This window comes from Cherax quadricarinatus, unplaced genomic scaffold (genome assembly GCF_038502225.1).
Source record: "Cherax quadricarinatus isolate ZL_2023a unplaced genomic scaffold, ASM3850222v1 Contig117, whole genome shotgun sequence".
Classification (NCBI taxonomy): domain Eukaryota; kingdom Metazoa; phylum Arthropoda; class Malacostraca; order Decapoda; family Parastacidae; genus Cherax; species Cherax quadricarinatus.
Window position 1 is genome coordinate 311,120 of NW_027195143.1, and position 22,238 is coordinate 333,357.

General features: G+C 39.1%; 1 protein-coding gene across 1 annotated transcript; it reads right to left on the reverse strand.

The window, feature by feature from the left end:
- Positions 1 to 307: 307 nt before the first annotated feature.
- On the reverse strand, positions 308 to 21,707 carry Uxs (UDP-xylose synthase). Its single transcript, XM_053796428.2, has 10 exons — positions 21,671 to 21,707; positions 20,251 to 20,537; positions 12,995 to 13,183; positions 12,025 to 12,121; positions 10,448 to 10,561; positions 9,149 to 9,336; positions 8,142 to 8,274; positions 6,166 to 6,299; positions 4,806 to 4,904; positions 308 to 1,182 (listed from the first exon to the last, which is right to left on the reverse strand). Exons 1-10 carry the CDS (start codon positions 21,705 to 21,707, stop codon positions 1,177 to 1,179), a joined length of 1,284 nt encoding a protein of 427 aa, XP_053652403.2. The 3' UTR covers positions 308 to 1,176.
- Between the last annotated feature and the right edge of the window lie 531 nt (positions 21,708 to 22,238).

Genomic DNA, 22,238 nt, shown 5'->3' on the forward strand with positions numbered 1-22,238 from the left:
GGCTGGCTGGTAAACAATGCCACCGGCGGAACATGTGAGCGTGGCTCAGGCCGCACATTGGACGCGTCTCGGACGAAAATCGGTAAGCGGGTTTTTAAGCGGTATGTGAGGCAAAATTTTTGCAATTAAAGTAAGCGGTATGCGAAATAATCGCTATGTGATGCCATCGTTATGCGGGGGTCCACTGTATTTTGATTATTCATAAATGACTGGAGGTGTGAGGACATTACAGTTCGGAGAGTCATCTGAACTGTGATGTCGGCACACTTTTGGTAAGACAGTAGTTGAATGAATGATGATGAATGTATTTCCTCTTTTTTTTTTTTTTTTTGGGTGGAAGGAGTCACCATACCTTGGAGGAAGATGGCTGGTGTTAGTCAAGAAAACTGACTTATCATGCAGGTAATACTAGCTCATCATGCACCCCAAAAGCCTGCCTTAATCTTTCCCTGTTTCTATTTAGGGAGGGCCCCACATATGCAGCAGCTTCTCGTTGGTGTTCCATGTTTTTCTTGGCTTCAAATTGAGCCACTGTTCCACCCAATGGCACAAATCACCTTCAGGTGGAACAATGGTTCAATATGAAGCCAAGGAAAACATGGAACACCAAAGAGAAGGTGCTGTATATGCAGGCCCTTCAGTACACTCCCAAATCAAAGACATTCATCTTTTAATTCAACTTCACTTCTACCTTTAGTGTTCAAGCACTTTCCTGTACTTGAGGCAGAGGTTGTACAAAGGTTCATGATGACTCACATTATTATAACATCTGCAAATCTAATGCCAATCATTTTTTTTTTTTTTGCATTGCATATATATAAAACTACTAAGTAAAGCCTTTAACAAGGACACTTAATTTCTTAATATTCTATTAAAAGAATCCTTTCTTTAAATAAGTTGAGAGTATAATCAAGATGTTTTCAATCAGAAAGCTAAAAAATCAAGGGTTATACTAATTACTTACATTTTTTAATAAAATGAAATGATTTGTGTTCATAAAATCCATCTCACTTCTGACATAAAATACATTTACAACATATATACAAAAATTTGAAAGCTTATTGAAGAAATACCTAAAAGCAGTGACAATTAGGTAGTGTTTCTGCTTGTGGCATGGTGTGTCGTCTAGAGCAAGGAGAGGCTAGCTACTGCAGACTCCAACCTTTCAATATCTCATCACATCTGTAAATAATGTTGCAAAACTCAAAGTGCACAAAATCATTTATTTTGGAGTTAAGACCTGTGATTAACCTTATCTCAATGCTTTACTGATGACACTTGCTTTATAATTTCTGATGCATGAAGCCAAATTATTATAGTTCATTATGACAACTCAATAGACGCTTGAACTGACGTATGGTACCTCTGACATGCATATTGACATTCACCAATGATGAAAGAAATGCTCTAGGAAAGTGACCTCTAGAAAATTGACAACAATGAACCTAATAGTATTGTCTTGCAGCAGGTATACTGATCTTAACAAGGTAAGGATAATACTACATTATCATCCCCAAACAATAACTTCGAGGCGTACAGAGTGCGGCATTCACTGCTCGGTTATATAATGCAGAAGCAATCTATGCAGAAATGAGGGTTATTCAACAGGAAAGACTACTGTACAATGAAATATGCAAGAAAATAAGAGGAGGCAAAAACAATAGAAATTATTAAGGCTAACAGGCTACAGAAAATTTGGAAATACAGGAGGAGCCCCATATATACAGCAGCTCTTTTCGGTGTTCCACGTTTTCGTTGACTTCAAATTGAGCCACTGTTCATTTTGTTACCCAGCCAGTGAAAATTGTTGGTGGAACAAAATAAGCAATAGCTCAACTGAAAACCAACAAAAACGTGGAATACCAAAGAGATGCTGTATATGCGGGGTCCTTGTATAGTTACTGTATATAAAGAGTTGTGGAAGGCTGATTAAGTTAAATATACTATATGCAATGTACTGGTAATAAGATTGAACAAAAAAGTATGACAAGCAAAGAATGCATTCACTGTTTTGTCAAACAAGCAAGAGTATGTACAGTATTTATTTTTCCTATACAGCAGCTGAAAAAAAAAAAAATCTAAACATTACAAAATTATGGCAAAGCTTTGATTTAATGGACTAATGGGGAAAAAGAGGGGGTAGATATGTGCAACTGTGGTGGATAGAAACGATGAGGTTCTGCCGTGATCTCAATAATAATGGACGACTCCTTAACACCAGACTTTCTCTCCAAATCAAATCTCCCAGCAGATTTTGTCTCAAATTTGTGATCAGCAGATTATATCTTGTATTTGTGCAAGTCCATAAAATCAAGGCCAGTTAAACTGAGATCCATTAAATTGAGGGTTGACTTATACATGTATTTTAGTGATGCTAAATAAATTAACTATATTAAAACTGATTATAGATAAGATGGTTATGACTGAGCTTAACTGTATTACTGGCTATATAAATTTCAAATAAACCAGTTGCATACAATGTTAATGTGTGAAATATATATAATTTGTCCAATATATACATGTATATGTATGAAATTTGTGGAATATATATACATTTAGTAATGGAGTTTTTGTTTTTAAATCTATCAATCAGTAAGTTTTTTGTTTAAATCTATCTTTAAGAACAGGGGTGCAACGAGTACATTGAGAGGCAACACAATAAGTGTCTGGGGTCCAAGACTATTCAACTGCCTCCCAGCCTACATAAGGGGGATTACCAACAGACCTCTGGCTATCTTTAAAAAGGCACTGGACAGGCACCTAAAGTCAGTACCTGACCAACCAGGCTGTGGTTCGTACGTCAGCTTGCATGTGGCTAGTAGTAACAGCCTGGTTGATCAGACCCTGATCCACCATGAGGCCTGATCTCAGACTGAGCCGTGGGGGCGTTGACCCCTGAAACCCTCTCCAGGTAAGAAAGTTTATCTTGCTTAACCACAATGGCAACAAATTACTGTACAACATACAGTATACAGTATTGTTTATCATTTAACCTACCAGTACTACCCTGCAAATACTGTATGAGTGCATTAAAGAAATGCAAGTACAGGAAAGAACGAGTTACCATATTTCACAGCTTATTAGACACATTTTTTCCATAAAATGTCTCCAAAACCCATCCTGCGTCTTATAAACTGAAGGTCAGTGATGGGAGCTATAAGTCTGGGGTGTGGGGTGGGCTGTAACTCTCCCAGTTACGTCCAATGCCAAGCCATTGAAACTAAAACAAATCCAGTGTTTTACATCTTATAAGCTGCAAAATATGGTAATTATATTGATATGATGCAGCTCACCAAATACAAAGAAGAGAGACAGGAATAAAGCAAGAAAAATGGAAGAAAAGCTTCAATGGGTAGAGGGAGGTAACAGAAATACATTGGCATACTAGTGGCCTTTTGAGTTAATTAAATTGATATGATTTAACTCACTAAATACGAGGGAGAGAGGTAGGAATAAAGAGGGCAAGAAAAAATGGAACAAAGGCCTGAATGAAGGGAAGGTCAGAAATGCATTTATACTAGTGGCCTTTTGTACCTAACTCTTGTCTTACATGTAAACAACATTATCTTCGTACAGCATACAAGCAATTTGAATATGAAGCAAGGAGTAATTTGTTAATAATTGGAGAGAGAGAGAGAGAGAGAGAGAGAGAGAGAGAGAGAGAGAGAGAGAGAGAGAGAGAGAGAGAGAGAGAGTGTGAGAGAGAGTGTGAGAGTGTGAGAGTGAGAGTGTGAGAGTGTGAGAGAGAGTGTGAGAGTGTGAGAGAGAGTGTGAGAGAGAGTGTGAGAGAGAGTGTGAGAGAGTGTGAGAGAGAGTGTGAGAGAGAGTGTGAGAGAGAGTGTGAGAGAGAGTGTGAGAGTGTGAGAGAGAGTGTGAGAGTGTGAGAGAGAGTGTGAGAGAGAGTGTGAGAGAGAGTGTGAGAGAGAGTGTGAGAGAGAGTGTGAGAGAGTGTAAGAGAGAGTGTGAGTGTGAGTGTGTGAGAGTGTGAGTGTGAGTGTGAGTGTGAGTGTGAGTGTGTGAGAGTGTGAGTGTGAGAGTGTGAGTGTGAGTGTGAGAGTGTGAGAGTGTGAGTGTGAGAGTGAGTGTGAGAGAGTGTGTGAGTGTGAGTGTGAGAGAGAGTGTGAGAGAGTGTGAGTGTGTGAGAGAGAGTGTGTGTGTGAGAGAGAGAGAGTGTGAGTGTGAGTGTGAGAGAGTGTGAGAGTGTGAGAGTGTGTGAGAGAGTGAGTGTGAGTGTGAGAGTGTGAGTGTGAGAGTGTGAGTGTGAGAGTGTGAGGGTGAGAGTGATTGTAAGAATGTGTGTGTGAGTGTGAGTGTGAGAGTGAGTGTGAGAGTGAGTGAGTGTGAGTGTGAGTGTGAGTGTGGGGGGGGGGAGAAATGTATCAAAGTACCTTAACGGATGCGATGTGAATTACCGAAGAAACTTTTTGTTGTTGTTGAAGCGAACAATTTTTACACCTGAGTGTTCCTACGGACTGCCAGCAGCACCAAGCACTCTATGCCATGTAATGTTACTCTTTACTCTGTAAGAACTCAATTAAACACTCACCCGCCTTGCCAAGACACTATTCTACGTCATACCAAACAATGACGAGTGCATCTTGATTAAGAGTTTGACAATTGATATAATAAATTTAAGTCATTAGGAAGGGTCAGCAATTCCTTCATAACACATACTACACATTAAGAATTGTGGGATTATATTTCAGTGTACAGTAATTCATATTTAATTATATTTCAATAATACACATTACATCTTAAATAATGCTATAATCGTCAGGTTTCTGAACCTCATTTAGGTTACTTACATCTACTGGACTATGTAAATTCCTTTCAGAATGTTTTGATCTCATCAGCTCTCTGCGGAAATACTGTACAGTTTTCTCGATGCCTGTATGAAGAGAGACCTGTAAAATAAAAGCAAAAGACTATTAACAATAAACAAGTCTGGAATGACTATCTAAACTGTTGTATCTGGGTGCCTCTGCAAAGACAGTGGTTATGTATGAGTGATGGTGAAAATGTTGAATGATAATGAAAGTTTTTTCTTTCTTTTAGGGTTTTTCTTTCTTTTGGGTCACCCTGCCTTAGTGGAAAATGGCCGACACAATAAAAAAAAAATGTAAAAAGTACATAAACTAAATTTTTTTTTTCAACAAACCGGCCATATCCCACCAAGGCAGGGTGGCCCAAAAAGAAAAATGAAAGTTTCTCTTTTTCAATTTTGTAATTTATACAAGAAAAGGGGTTACTAGCCCCTTGCTTCCGGCATTTTAGTCACCTCTTACAACACGCCTGGTTTACGGAGAAAGAATTCTTTTCCATTTCCCTGTGGAGATAAGAGGAAATAAACAAGAACAAGAACTAGAAAGAAAATAGCAGAAAACCCAGAGGGGTGTGTGTATATATATGCTTGTATACATGTATGTGTAGTGTGACCTAAGTGTAAGTAGAAGTAGCAAGACGTACCTATAATCTTGCATATTTATGAGACAGACAAAAGACACCAGCAATCCTACCATCATGTAAAACAATTACAGGCTTTCATTTTACACTCGCTTGGCAGGACCCAGGGAGGAACAGAATTCTTCCCCCGTAAGCCATGCGTGTAGTAAGAGGCGACTAAAATGCCGGGAGCAAGGGGCTAGTAACCCTTTCTCCTGTATAAATTACCAAATTTGAAATGAGCATTTTTTTACTACTAATACATTGGCCATTTCCCACCAAGGCAGGGTGTCCCAAAAATAAACTTTCACCATCATCCGTTCCATCATTGTCTTGCTTGCCAGGGGTGCACTTACACTACAGTTATAAAATTGCAACATTAACATCCCTCCTTCAGAAAGGAGGGGGTGTTAATGTTTTTCTTGTTAAGTCACCCTGCCTAGTGGGATATGGCCAGCTTGTTAAGAAAAAAAATCCTGGAGGGTGTTCTTGGGGGTCAACCCCCCCCAAGCACCCTTCTGTGGCTTGGTCCATAACCAGACCTCGCAAGTCTGGCAAATTGTTATCCTGGATCTCATCTTCGAAGTATAAATCTGCCATAATTCTCAATTTCAAAGATCATGTTAAAAAACATTTCAGAGCTATACACCAAGAGTAATCAGGTCACAGTAAGTCCTCTTAATAAAGTCATGTGTGTAAAATTATAATTAGCGAGAAACTTACCAAGGGCTGCCACCCCAGGACATGATTAGCACGTGTGATGTCTGGCTTCCGTCTCTGAGGGTCATCTTCTACGGCATCTTTGTGGACAATAGGACTCTTGCCACCCACCATTTTGTGAATTATCCTTGCAAATTCTGCAAATACAAGAAATTCAGATTTATGCTTTACACTTATTATTTGACTTAACATTTCTAGCAAACACAAACACAATAATATTAAACTTTAACCTGCCTTTGTTTTTCATCTTATTGCCTGTAATGAATGGGACCCACCTTTTTCTCCTCACTAAAGGCAAAGTACTTTTGGAAAAGACATAATTATTGATGCAGATAGATTTATCATTTGCCATCTTGTTGGCAAATTTTAGCGACACTTCGCTGGCTTGGCCTAGTAACCCCTTCTGTATAAATTACTACATTGAAAAAGAGAAACTTTTGTTTTTCTTTTTGGGCCACCCTGCCTTGGTGGGATACGGCCGGTTTGTTGAAAAAAAAAAAACTTAGCTGGCTTCTTAATAGCTAATGTGCAATGACTGGCCTACTACTCAGTGACAGTAATCACATTAGCCAATTGCAAGAATGCATTCAAACCTAACAACATGGCTCATGAAATTGTAATAACAATTGCCAACAAATCACGAAATGGGTGGGCCTTGGATAGGATGCGTTAACCCAGGTGCTAACACACCACCATGTAAGTTTTAGAAATGTGCTTGGCAGGGGTTCAAGCCCCACTCGTTCCCCGGTTTAATAATGTGGTCTTGTTTCATTTGCGTGACTCCAAGGTTCACAAATTTCTATCCTGTTATCAATGAACATGTGGTGTGCATTAACAAGGTGATTGTGTGACATACCATGAATTCTGAAGAACTTATTATACCTATATTTTTCTGCATTTAAAAAAAAAGTTGTAGGATTGAAGCCATTGTTAAATATATGCTGGTACAAACAGCATGGAAGACAACAGATCATAATCTTGACTTGGGATAATTTAAAGGTTAGTATATCCATTTACAGTGGACCCCCACCTTACAATACTAATTCATTCCAGAAGTCTGTTCGGGTGCTATTACCGAACGAATTTGTTCCCATAAGGAATATTGTAAATTAGATTAGTCCATTTCAGACCCCCAAAAATACATGTACAAAAGCACTTACAAAAATACACTTACATAACTGTTCAAGTTGGGAGCTGATCGTAAGGCGGGGGTCCACTGTATGTGAATAAGACATGACATGAAGTCTGTGGAAATTACTGAGAAGACGTTTCATTTCCCAGGGACTTTCATCAAGGACAAGTCCTTGGGGGGGGGGGGGGGATATTAAACATTATTTCAATAAATGCTATAAACTACGTAGTGTTTTGTCTGCAAACCAGTTTGGGATATTTGCTGTTTAAAGGGACATCTAAACTGTCGTATCTGCGTGCTTCTCGTAAGACAGTGATAGTGCGAATGATGGTGAAAGCGTTTCTTTTTCGGGTCACCCTGCCTCAGTCAAGGTGTTAAAAAATATGTATGTATTCACAACACAGCAAAAGATAACAGGACCTTGGCAGAATAAATGTAATGTTGTCGAGCAAAATAAAACAAGATGGAAAGAAGCAGTACTGTGAGGTAGCGAGTGTCTCGTGATCAGTGGATGAATGGTTGTAGCTCAACCTCTCCTTCCACTGAATGACCCACAAGAATTTGGTGTTTCATATTCATACCATACATTAGCAAGATTTTCCATGAGGAAGTGAAAAAGAATCCTGTCTCCGTAAGCCTCGTGTATTGTACGAGGCGACTAAAATGCCAGAAGCAAGGGGCTAGTAACCCCTTCTCCTGTATAAATTACTAAACGTAAAAAAAAGAAGAAAAACATTCATTTCTTCTTTTCCTGGTCACCCTGCCTTGGTGCGAGATGGCTGTGTTTACAAAAGAGGCGGGGATTAAGACGATAAGTTAATTGCAATATTTAACAAAGAAAGCTTACCTTCGATAGTATGTTCCTCGGGATTGCCAAGGTTAACTGGCAAAGAATAGTTTGAGTTCTGGAGTTTAATAAGACCATCTACCAAGTCACTAACATATTGGAATGACCGTGTTTGCTTCCCAGAGCCATAAACCTGTCAAAAAAGTCATACTCATGTTATATTTAATCTTCAAGTACCTAAAAAACAAAAATATTTCTTAAGAGCAGGAGGAAAATCTTTGTATTAATGAAATACTGTATGTATGAATCCCATCCTACTTGAACCATGTATTCCTTGGTCTAAATTAACAACAGTGTAATTACATTTATGTGTATGAACTATAAAATTCTGTAGCCTATAAAATGCCATACAAACATGAATTTACTAGAACATAGTAATTCTATTAGAGTATTTTCCTTTCCATAATGCGATGGATATGCTGAAGCATAGGAGAACATGCTAGCTATACTGTACTAATACACTGTATGACCCTGTATGAGTCATACACAACTTAGGCAATGGGACACAATATGATTCAGTAAGAAGGGGAGGACAGATCCATTTTTCTGGATCAAGAACCCTTCACCAGCGTCAAGGTACCTCCTGGGAAAAGTATTAAATGCACATGAAAACTGCATTTTATAGTTTCAGTCACAAATCCACATAAGCTGGTATTATTGCACTCATGGGAGGAGAGTTAGACCTGTAAGAGGAATCTACGACTAACCCTTCGTCTATACGTCAATCACATATTCTACTGTATTTGTATTATTCTAAGCAACAAGCTGTGCTCTTCATATTCAATAAGACACTGAAAAATTAAGACATTTTATCACATCTTACTGATAACAGTTAATCAGAAACTCTCAGTACTTTAACCATTTAGTTTTAAGAATACAATAATTAACTTCAGTCTTTAATAATATAATAATTAACTTCAGTCATATACTCATGATATTTACTCATTCTACTGATGTTACAGACATAACATTAGAATAATGAAAATGACAGTCCATGTGTAACTTACAGTTATAGCTTGTCCGGTAAGAGCCTGAAGGATGAAGTTTGACACGACTCTCCCATCATTCATGTGCATACGTGGACCATAGGTGTTAAATATACGCGCAACTCTCACTTCGACGTTTTCCTGCCTGTGGTATGAATAAGCTAACGTCTCTGAGACCCTCTTGGCTTCATCGTAACAAGCACGAGGACCTGAACATCATTAGTTTATTAAATGTAATGGTAGGAGAAATCCATAATGCATAAAATTCACACAAAAAATTCTGTCTCAAATATAATGTAAGAATTCTTCCTCCTTAACCCATGTGTGTCTTAAAAAAGGCGACTAAAATGCCGGGAGCAAGGGGCTAGTAACACCTTTTCCTGTATAAATTACTAAATATAAAAAAAAAAGTTCAATGAAAAAGAATAATGTACTGTACTAAGTTCTTTAGAAAATTACTAAACAAATATTTACCTTCAAGCTTCTTATTATACTACTTTTTTCCTCCCCATAATAACTCCACCTATGTTGGCAGGAAATCTCTGAAGCTCCCATAGCTGATGAACCCTTGCTGGAATGCTTGATGACATCCTCAATACCCTACTGAAGTCTCCCAGTTCAGGTTGACACACTGCAACACCCTGTATAAGCCCCATCCTGTGTGATGGAATATGATGGGGAAACATAGCTAGCTTTTGTCCCCACTGTATAATTATCATATAGAATAAGATAGTAGCACACTGCTGATATATCCAGTTTTGTTAAAAACATTACAAAACAAGATATTTATTTAAGAGTTTTAAATGTTCATGTATCCACAGCAAATATATATCTTTGAAGAAAGGTAAAAAAAAATAATAATAATAAATGTATGATGCTTAACACAATGCAAATCATGCACAAAGAAAAAGAACATAATGAATGTATGACTCACGAAATCATAATGACACGATTGCAAACAAACCACAGTATGGGTGGGGATTGAACTCACGGCCAGCTGGCCTGGAGTTTTACCACTCGCTGCGAGTTCAATCCCCACCTGTACCATTGGTTTAAAATGAATGTATGATGATTAACATTCATAAAGAAATGGGAAAACATAAAAGGGCATTGCAGAAGGATAAAGATATTAAACACTTACCAATAGGAGACAAAAGCTCAGAAGATTACTTAGTCTGTATATTTTGATCCCTTTCTGGGGTCCTCTTCAGCAGAAGGGGATCAAAATATACAGATCAATTAATATACTGAGTTTCTGTCTCTATGTGGATTATTATTGAGCATCGACAAATGTTAAATACATTTTAATTATCAACTTACCAATAGGATTAACATGGCCCCAGTAAGATTCAGTCTGTGGATGAACCTCAGGGTCACCGTACACCTCTGAGGTACTGGCAATCAGTACACGAGCGCCCACACGCTTAGCGAGTCCTGTACACGATGGCATTATTTGTAACATTTAATATACCAGATAATTTAATTTGATTAAATAAGAAGCAATATGGAAATCACTCATAACAATAAGTTTAAAATTATTACTTTCAGACTGATAGAAAAGTGAATATTACATTTGCATAAGTGATACTGTTTTCTACACTTTCATTCTCATGTGAAATAGATTAATTAAAGAAAATATGTATTATTTAATCTCAATGTGCATTCCACACTTCCAGCAATTAACCCTTAAATGGTCCAAACGTATATATACGTTTTCTTGCGTAGCGCCCCAAACGTATATATACGTTTCATTTGTCATTCATTCAATATTGGCACGATAGGCCTGAGTCACCTAGACATGAGAGAATGGGTGTGAACACTCAGTGTGCGCCATATGAAAAAAATTGGGGACGCTTGGGTATCACATGCTCTTTTTTTCTTATAAAAAAAAAAAAAAAATTTCCCCTCAAAATACTCGGGGCGCTGCGCAGGTGAACGCATATACAGTGGACCCCCGCATAACGATTACCTCCAAATGCGACCAATTATGTAAGTGTATTTATGTAAGTGCGTTTGTACGTGTATGTTTGGGGGTCTGAAATGGACTAATCTACTTCACAATATTCGTTATGGGAATAAATTTGGTCAGTACTGGCACCTGAACATACTTATTGAGTGAAAAAATATCGTTAACCGGGGGTCCACTGTATATGTTTGGACCGTTTAAGGGTTAAAAAAAATTCATTATTAAAAAAATATTATATCCTAATTCAAAAGAATATCACAATCTAGTCAACACATAGCTTTATGCTGCCATTCACTCTTTACTTTATTTCTCTATGGAAATCAACTGTAGAAAACATTTTTCAATTTAATATATCACAAGACTAATCCCACACAATATATAATTAAGTACAAAAATACTGTACCCTGAAGAGGAACATAACACCCTCCGCACGCCTGCATTTTTATAACTGAAAAAATCACTCATACCAAAATAGTAATACTCCACACAATAATTTTTAAGCACAAAAATATTTTGCAACAGAGACAACCTCACATAGCATCTGTAGGTCCAAGTTTGTAGAATACTCTTTTTATTCTATACAATTTTCACTATACATGTACTGTATTCATCAAAGTGTGAAATCGTTATACATTATTTTTAACACACTGGCCATCTCCCACCGAGGCAGGATGACCCGAAAAAGAAACACTTACACCATCATTCACACTATCACTGTTTTGCCAGAGGTACACAGATATGACAGTTCAAATGACCCTCCATGAATTCATTCACTTTCCATCAAGATTCAGCAAGTTAAAAGATAACAAAAATTTATTTAACAAGAGCTCAATTTTCACACAATCTACTCACTTTTAAACAACTGCTTAGGATTAACTATCTAAAAAATATAAATACGTAAACAGTGATAAACAAATTGGTATCACATTACCTAAAATATTAATTGTTCCAACAGTGTTTGTCTTGATGGTCTTTACAGGATTGTACATGTAGTGTGGGGGTGATGCTGGACTAGCTAAGTGGTACACCTGTTAAATAAAAAAAAAAACTTATAGAATGTGCTTTATTATGTACAGCCACTCCTTGCTTAACAACAGAGTTCTGTTCCTACGAGTAGGTCATTAAGCGAATTGGTCGATAAGTGAGGAGCCGCATCTTACCGATATTTCAAGGATACTGTACCGATCAACCATCTTTAGATATTGTTTTAATGTCACCTTTGTAATATTTATAGCAGTTTTAGTATATTTTTAAATGTTTATACAGTAGTGTACTGTATACTGTAATAAACAAAATAGAGGAAATCAGCTCTAATATACAATACCGACTGGTCAGAGGAAGTCTTAAGTCCAAGCGGTTGTTAAACAGGTAGGTCATTAAGTGAAGAGAGCCTGTCCTGAGTCGCAAAAACATGATTGCAAACAAATGATGGAATGGGTTGTGGAGTGTGACCCCATGACAAGTGAATCGTGAAACTCACAGTCCAGTGTGACAGAGCTCCCTTGCCGTGGGTACAAACTCTTCCCTGTTCAGTGATTTAAGTATCAAGGACTGAAACCTTTTGCAGCTTATTCACTTGGCAATGTATGTCAGCCAGTTAAAGAAATATATGCTGCAGTATCCTGCATAACAAATATTATATTGATTTTGAAGATGATCTGACTAATACAGTATACTATAAAAGAAACAAACTAAAATAGCATAGACTAAACATGACAATGTACCACTAACACAATTTAGAGAATAGACCTTCCTGGATTTCCTACTATATTTCTGCCATATTGCAAGCTCCTGATGTGTTGATTGTAACACAAAAGGTCTAGAGCTATCATTCAGTCCCTTCCTTGCACTGCTGTTTTGCATAAAAAGACATATAAAATCAAAATCAAGTTATTCCATACCTGATCCACTTCTATATACAGAGGGTTAACAATATCATGGTGGATGAGTTCAAAGTTCTCATGACCGATCCAGTGTTCCACATTCCTCTTCCGCCCAGTGAAAAAGTTGTCAACCACAATGACTTCTTGCCCTTCCATCATCAATCTGTCAACCAGGTGTGAGCCAACGAAGCCGGCACCGCCTGTTACCTGTCGAGATGGAACACCACTGAGCAGGTCTGCCTACTCAAGAGAATGACTCACGAAAATGTTAATAACACGAATGCAAACTAACCATGAAACGGGTGGGGTTTGAACCCATGGTGAGTGAGTTGCAACCCATGTCGTAGCCAGCTGGCCCAGTGGCTTACACAATGACCTGGAGTTTTACAGCTCACTTGCCATGGGTTGTGAAGGCTTACTCAGCCCTGTAACAACTTCAGACAATATTACCAAGGCTGGCTCCTCCTCAGGAAAATTAATGAATATAAAAAGAAATAATAATTCACAAAGATAAACACTTCATTATTTATTAATGCAAAGATAAAACATTGAAAAAATGAATGTGCATCCTATTTGACAGAAAAATAAAAAATGAAATAAAAATATGACATTTGAATTCAGCGCTAATATATACAGTTATACCGGGGTGTCTGGTGGAGGTTGACACCGTCTCGTAGAAATTGTAGCCATTACTGATGATGTGGGGGGGGAGGGGTCACAGGTGTTGGTGACAACCCAACGACTAGTTCTTCACAGAGTCTATAGCCTTGAATAGTCAGTCCAGATGACAGGAACGCAGGTTCTTTACCACTACAAAGATGAGGGGTAGTGTCCTGTACAATTAATCAGGTAGGTAGATTATAAGGTGACGTCCCAAGACCGTTTTCAGTCCGTCTCCTTCAACACTTCTCGTTGGTTCACAGGTGACCCGATCTGTCATTCCAAGCTGGAAAGAGAGACAGGTTACCCACTGCTTAAGAAATCACTCTCCATGATAAGTGTAAGATACTTAAAAAAGGTGGTGATAATCAAAAAGTCTCATGTGGAGCTTAAAACTGAAAGGACAAAGTTTATTATTGGTCAAAAGTGAAGCTTTCAACCAATATCCACTAGAATAGGAGCAGAGGCTTTTACTTACAGTTGTGCTGGGAGCTGTGAGTCGAGTGATTACTGTTTGGCCGGAGCCCTGCACGTCACCTTTCGGGGTGGGGAGAAAGGGGGGGAGGGGATAGCGGGAGCTAGACTGACAACCCTACCTTAACAAGCAGCTGGCAATCAAACTATCATTACCGTATACTCACTCGCTACTCCTATCTGTTGAACTTTTCCCTCACATGGGTTCAAAACACACCCGTTCCATGCTTATTTTTTTTTTTACACAACATCTTGCTCCTGGGGGATTTCAGCTTAAGGCACCTAAAATGGAGGAATATAGCAAATAATATTGTTGCAGTAATAACACCAGGAGGCAGCTCTGATGAAAACTCACACTCACACGAGCTTTTAAATCTCTGCACAAAATTCAATTTAAATCAGCAAATAATAGAGCCTACTAGACTGGAGAATACACTAGACCTCATCTTCACTAACAATGATGATCTGATAAGAAATGTCACCATATCAAAAACAATATACTCAGATCACAACATAATTGAGGTTCAGACATGTATGCGTGGAGCCCCAGACCGACAAAATGAGACTAGTCACGAGGGAGCATTCACCAAATTCAACTTCAATAACAAAAACAAAGTGGGACCAAGTAAACCAAGTCCTAACCGATATAAGCTGGGAAGATATACTAAGCAACATAGACCCCAACTTATGCCTAGAACAGATTAACTTGGTGGCACTCGATGTATGCACAAGGCTTATTCCTCTAAGAAAAAGGAGGAGTAGATGTAAAATAGAAAGAGACAGGCGCTCCCTTTACAGGCGACGGAAAAGAATAACAGAGCGGCTAAAAGAGGTCAATATATCTGAAATGCGTAGGGAGACACTGGTCAGAGAAATAGCAAGCATCGAACTTAAGCTAAAGGAATCTTATAGGAGTCAGGAATCGCGGGAAGAGCTAAAAGCCATAAATGAAATCGAAAGAAACCCAAAGTATTTCTTCTCCTATGCCAAATCAAAGTCGAGAACAACATCCAGTATTGGGCCCCTACTTAAACAAGATGGGTCCTACACAGATGACAGCAAGGAAATGAGTGAGCTACTCAAGTCCCAATATGACTCAGTTTTTAGCAAGCCGCTAACCAGACTGAGAGTCGAAGATCAAAATGAATTTTTTGAGAGAGCCACAAAATTTGGTTAACACAAGCCTATCCGATGTTATCCTGACGCCAAATGACTTCGAACAGGCGATAAATGACATGCCCATGCACTCTGCCCCAGGGCCAGACTCATGGAACTCCGTGTTCATCAAGAACTGCAAGAAGCCCCTATCACGAGCCTTTTCCATCCTATGGAGAGGGAGCATGGACACGGGGGTCATCCCACAGTTACTAAAAACAACAGACATAGCCCCACTCCACAAAGGGGGCAGTAAAGCAACAGCAAAGAACTACAGACCGATAGCACTAACATCCCATATCATAAAAATCTTTGAAAGGGTCCTAAGAAGCAAGATCACCACCCATCTAGAAACCCATCAGTTACACAACCCAGGGCAACATGGGTTTAGAACAGGTCGCTCCTGTCTGTCTCAACTATTGGATCACTACGACAAGGTCCTAAATGCACTAGAAGACAAAAAGAATGCAGATGTAATATATACAGACTTTGCAAAAGCCTTCGACAAGTGTGACCATGGCGTAATAGCGCACAAAATGCGTGCTAAAGGAATAACAGGAAAAGTCGGTCGATGGATCTATAATTTCCTCACTAACAGAACACAGAGAGTAGTCGTCAACATAGTAAAGTCCAAGGCAGCTACGGTGAAAAGCTCTGTTCCACAAGGCACAGTACGTACTCGCTCCCATCTTGTTCCTCATCCTCATATCCGACATAGACAAGGATGTCAGCCACAGCACCGTGTCTTACTTTGCAATGACTCCTGAATCTGCATGACAGTGTCTTCCATTGCAGACACTGCAAGGCTCCAGGCAGACATCAACCGAATCCTTCAGTGGGCTGCAGAAAACAATATGAAGTTCAACGATGAGAAATTTCAATTACTCAGATATGGTAAACACGAGGAAATTAAATCTTCATCAGAGTACAAAACAAATTCTGGCCACAAAATAGAGCGAAACACCAACGTCAAAGACCTGGGAGTGATCATGTCGGAGGATCTCGCCTTCAAGGACCATAACATTGTATCAATCGCATCTGCTAGAAAAGTGACAGGATGGATAATGAGAACCTTCAAAACTAGGGAGGCCAAGCCCATGATGACACTCTTCAGGTCACTTGTTCTATCTAGGCTGGAATATTGCTGCACACTAACAGCACCTTTCAAGGCAGGTGAAATTGCTGACCTAGAAAATGTACAGAGAACCTTCACGGCGCGCATAACGGAGATAAAACACCTCAATTACTGGGAGCGCTTTGTGATGTAGTTCAGCTGGGCTTGTGAGGTCTCTGGGGAGACCTAATTTAACCAATTATATGGTCACACCTTGCCTTGGCAGACGTCTGTAGCCACGCCCACGTCTGAGGTCTTTTGTTCTTGATGGCGTCAGACCTAGGCGTCAGGTCGTACACGTGGTTGTGGAGGGTGCTTGGACCACCATAAAAGCCCAAGGAAGAGCATGATCAGGAGATTCGAGCGGAGCTGCTGCTGGGGTGCGGAGCTCCTGAGCAGAGACTTCGAGCGGAGCTGCTGCTGGGGTGCAGGGCTCGGGAGAAGGCTGCTGAAGTCTCTGGAGGAGACTGTTGGAGACATTGGGCACAGTACTGGCTTGGAGCAGTACTCGTGCTGCGTAGGTCTTGGGACCTGTGGCTTAGTTCCTGTAGTGAACTGTCCTCTGTGCTATATTGTAAGTTATATTCATTTTCGTCAAGTTGATTGTGTTCCCTGTCTCACTGCTTATGTGTACCACCCCATTTATCTAAACCCCAATGATGTACTCCTGTTCCCAAATATATTATTGTACAAGGACTTAATAATAAACTGTGTTTGAGTAGAATAGTAATATTCACTGTCCCCGTTATTTACTCATTTCTCCATTTATTTATGTTTAGCTAAAGTAGTGAGAGGGTGAGTAGTGTGGAGTGGAGTGTAGAGTAATGAGAGGTGAAGATGTAGTCACCAGTGACCTCACATTACCTACCTACCTCCGCACTCATCCCTCCTACTGCCTCGCCTATCCCCTACCTACTGACATAATCCCCTACTCCCATATTCCCCACTTATATCCCTTACGTTCCAATACCCCCCTGCATGACAGCTTGAGGTTCCTAAAACTGTATTCCCTGGAATGCAGGCGGGAGAGATACATGATTATATACACCTGGAAAATCCTAGAGGGACTAGTACCGAACTTGCACACGAAAATCACTCACTACGAAAGCAAAAGACTTGGCAGACGATGCAACATCCCCCCAATGAAAAGCAGAGGTGTCACTAGCACGTTAAGAGACCATACAATAAGTGTCAGGGGCCTGAGACTGTTCAACTGCCTCCCAGCATACATAAGGGGGATTACCAACAGACCCCTGGCAGTCTTCAAGCTGGCACTGGACAAGCACCTAAAGTCGGTTCCTGACCAGCCGGGCTGTGGCTCGTACGTTGGTTTGCATGCAGCCAGCAGCAACAGCCTGGTTGATCAGGCTCTGATCCACCAGGAGGCCTGGTCACAGACCGGGCCGCGGGGGCGTTGACCCCCGGAACTCTCTCCAGGTAAACTCCGGAGGAATAATGGCAGAAACTTAATTTTGAATTATCAATACTTCACTAATGTTCACATTTACATAGGCTTATCAAAATTATTTCACATTATTGAGAAAATATAGTAATTCATGCCAATACATTGTATATTATCAGTTTACTAAAACTGATAATATACAATGATAATATACAATATTTACTAAAAAACGCATGAAAAGTAATGCACATACATTCGTACAAGTACAGGTTACACATGAAAAATAAATGTCATCTTCCAAATGCCATTACGAATGCTGAAAAATCAATATACTGAATGCCTTAAAGGTTTTAAATAAATCAGTATCTGCTGGCAAGTTCTGATAGTTAGGAAAGCTACTTAGAGAGTTGTGTAATTAGCAAAGAGAGGGGTCAATCCTGCCCAGCATACAGTTCCAATACACAGCGTAACGTTGATAGCTACTGGCATCTACAAGACTGTAACTTGATCTCGGACATCAGTACACCTACCATCCAACTTACGACAGAGTTCGGTTCCGAGAAACCGGCCGTAAGTCGAACTTTACTATTGAATATCAACAAAACATTTTTGTAATGACTATTTTATTGGTTTATTTTGGTATTTCATGTTTTACTTTACTGTAAGGTTTAGGATAAAAACTGTGTACAACACAAATATTATTATTATTTTTTTTTATTATCACACTGGCCGATTCCCACCAAGGCAGGGTGGCCCGAAAAAGAAAAACTTTCACCATCATTCACTCCATCACTGTCTTGCCAGAAGGGTGCTTTACACTACAGTTTTTAAACTGCAACATTAACACCCCTCCTTCAGAGTGCAGGCACTGTACTTCCCATCTCCAGGACTCAAGTCCAGCCTGCCGGTTTCCCTGAATCCCTTCATAAATGTTACTTTGCTCACACTCCAACAGCACGTCAAGTATTAAAAACCATTTGTCTCCATTCACTCCTATCAAACACGCTCACGCATGCCTGCTGGAAGTCCAAGCCCCTCGCACACAAAACCTCCTTTACCCCCTCCCTCCAACCTTTCCTAGGCCGACCCCTACCCCGCCTTCCTTCCACTACAGACTGATACACTCTTGAAGTCATTCTGTTTCGCTCCATTCTCTCTACATGTCCGAACCACCTCAACAACCCTTCCTCAGCCCTCTGGACAACAGTTTTGGTAATCCCGCACCTCCTCCTAACTTCCAAACTACGAATTCTCTGCATTATATTCACACCACACATTGCCCTCAGACATGACATCTCCACTGCCTCCAGCCTTCTCCTCGCTGCAACATTCATCACCCACGCTTCACACCCATATAAGAGCGTTGTTTATTTCCCAGAAATCTGGCATAAAAAACAAGGTCGTAAGTCGAGTGGTCGTAAGTAGAGTGGTCGTAAGTAGAGTGGTCGTAAGTCGAGTGGTCGTAAGTAGTGGTCGTAAGTAGAGTGGTCGTAAGTCGAGCAGGTCGTAAGTCGGATGGTAGGTGTAATTATTATGCTTGCATTGTAATTGCTGGTGTTTATCATTTGTATTGTATTTCATAAAAAAACAGTACAGTAAGAGTATGTATTAAGAGAATGTTCAGTTAAGAGGATGAACTGTAAAGAGTGAAAATGCACAATACTGTGACTGGAACAATACACGAATAACCTGCACGTGATGGATCAGAGCCTAATCACCCAGGTTGCTTTTGCTGGCCACACGTAAACTGACGTACGAGCCACAGCCCAGCTGGTCAGGTACTGACTTTAGGTGCCTGCCCAGCTCCTTGAAGACAGCCAGGGGTACACTGGTAATCTCCCTTATGTATGCTGGGAGGCAACTGAACAGTCTTGGACCCCTGATACTATGTGCAGGTTATTTGTGTACGGATCAGTCATGTTAATTATCTCTAATAAAAATGATTTTACCGTTACAAGTGATAGTGTTCTTTTAACCCATAAACGGTCCAAGCAGATCCACGTTCACATGTGTAGCGCTCCAAAAGTGGATCTACTTTTTTTACATATTTTCAAATACAGTGGACCCCCGGTTAATGATATTTTTTCATTCGAGAAGTATGTTCAGGTGCCAGCACTGACCGAATTTGCTCACATAAGGAATATTGTGAAGTAGATTAGTCCATTTCAGACCCCCAAACATGCACGTACAAACGCACTTACATAAATACACTTACATAATTGGTCACATTCGGAGGTGATCGTTAAGCGGGGGTCCACTGTATAACAAAAAAAAAAAAAAAAAAAAGTAAATCAAAGTTCTTTTTACACGTTTTCAAATGTAAAAAAAAAAAAAAAAAAAAAGATATACTTTTTTTACATACTTTCAAATGTTGAAAAAACGTATATATACGTTTGGACTGTTTACGGGTTAAACCACAAAAATATAAAGTTCAACTTTTCCTTTAATAGAAGAGAGTACATAACTTACCAAAATCCTTTTCCGGTCTTTGAAAGTCAAAAATTTAACCTCTGGATACTTTTTGGGGATCCGATATTCTATATCTTTCAGTCGTTTCTCCAGCTCTTGAATTTTTAGAAGGGCCTCATCCAAAGTATTAATATTATTGATGTTTATCGGCTCCACAGAGGATGGAGATGAGGAAATTAGTCTCTCATTTCCATTTTCTGAGTAATGCTGAGCGGTATCACTGACGAATGCTAGCTCTACATCACTAGGTTTCTTTGAAGACACTAGAAGGGACCAATTAAAAATTGCTGAAAAAAGAAAAAATCTAATAAAAGTTAAAATTTCAACACTATATAGTTGGGGCTTCATTTGATAGCAACTACCAACAATTCATAGTCATTTACCTACTAAATAATAGTTAACAAATTGAGCTATTATAAATGTCTATGGTGGTCTAACGACATGCTTGTGACGTTTACATTACAGTGGTACCTCGAGTTTCAAACAGCTCCCAACTCAAACAATTATGTAAGTGTATTTTTGTAAGTGCTTGTGTAAGTGTATTTTTGTAAGTGCTTGTGTAAGTGTATTTTTGTAAGTGCTTGTGTAAGTGTATTTTTGGGGGTTTGAAATGGACTAACCTAAGTTAAATTATTCCTTATGTGAATAAATTTGTACCATTATATATATCATTGTTATATATACCATTGATATATATCAAGGTACCATTATATATATCATTGTAGCCTACTTTAAATATTAAAAGAATCTGGATATTCCTATTATTTCATGATGCTTAAATGCATTAATTTTTTTCAAATAGTTCTTCCTGAAGCATGTTACAGCCTGCTGAATGTTTAATACTTCTACTTCCCAAAACCTTTCAAAACCTTCTTTCAATCCCTTAAAGCTCTCTCTACAACTTCTTTCCATCCACCACAGAATTATCTACTATCTTGACCATTTATTTTACTCCAACCTTTCTAAATGACAGTACCCTCTGAACAACCCCCTTCTCTGTTTCCTAAATTAAATACTTCAAACCACCAAGGACCCCAATGGAAACCAAGTCACTTTGACTTCTTTTTTTGGGGGGTTATCCTAGATAATTACACATATGTTACTAGGTAAGATACAGTGGACCCCCGGTTTACGATATTATTTCATTCCAGAAGTATGTTCAGATGCCAGTACTGAACGAATTTGTTCCCATAAGGAATATTGTGAATTAGATTAGTCCATTTCAGACCCCCAAACATACACGTACAAACGCACTTACATAAATACGCTTACATAATTGGTTGCATTGAGAGGTGATCGTAAAGCGGGGGTCCACTGTAATTGTATTTATGGAGACCTGTACCTAAATAAATTAACTGACTAGCTTACCATTTCAAGTCTCCTCACCCCTTATTCTCTACATATCATTCACACCACTCACTGATCTCAAATATAACCATTTCCATTGCTTCCGACATTCAAAGACCACACTTTACGCCCCTACAAAGGCAGTGACACCACTGTACTTGGATACGTTCTCCCTTTCTACATGCGTTGGCAATTTTTTTCTTTCCACAGACATCACAACACTCCTTGTGCAACTACTCGACCTCCAACTGAGGTCAAGGAAAAAATTTAATAAATACTGTGATTTACCAGATATATAATGTACTGTGAATAAAATAAAAATACTGAAATGAATAAATCACAAAAAATTCACACTAAAAGTGTATTTGCATACTAGTTTAGATTCAGACTCTTCAGCATGATACAATGTTTGCACAGTGATGGGTGCCATTTGGGTATACTTGCAGAAAGCCCCTTAGTATGCAGAGCATTTTGGGCAAAATTAAGCCTATCTTAAGATTAATAAGGCAATAACTAATTAATTGCTTATATATACAGCTTTCTTTTGTGCCTAACAATCTTTAATTACATGTAAACTACGATGTCTCTGTAAAGAAATAAAAATTTGAATTTGAATCGGAATTTAAATTTGAAAGTCCCTT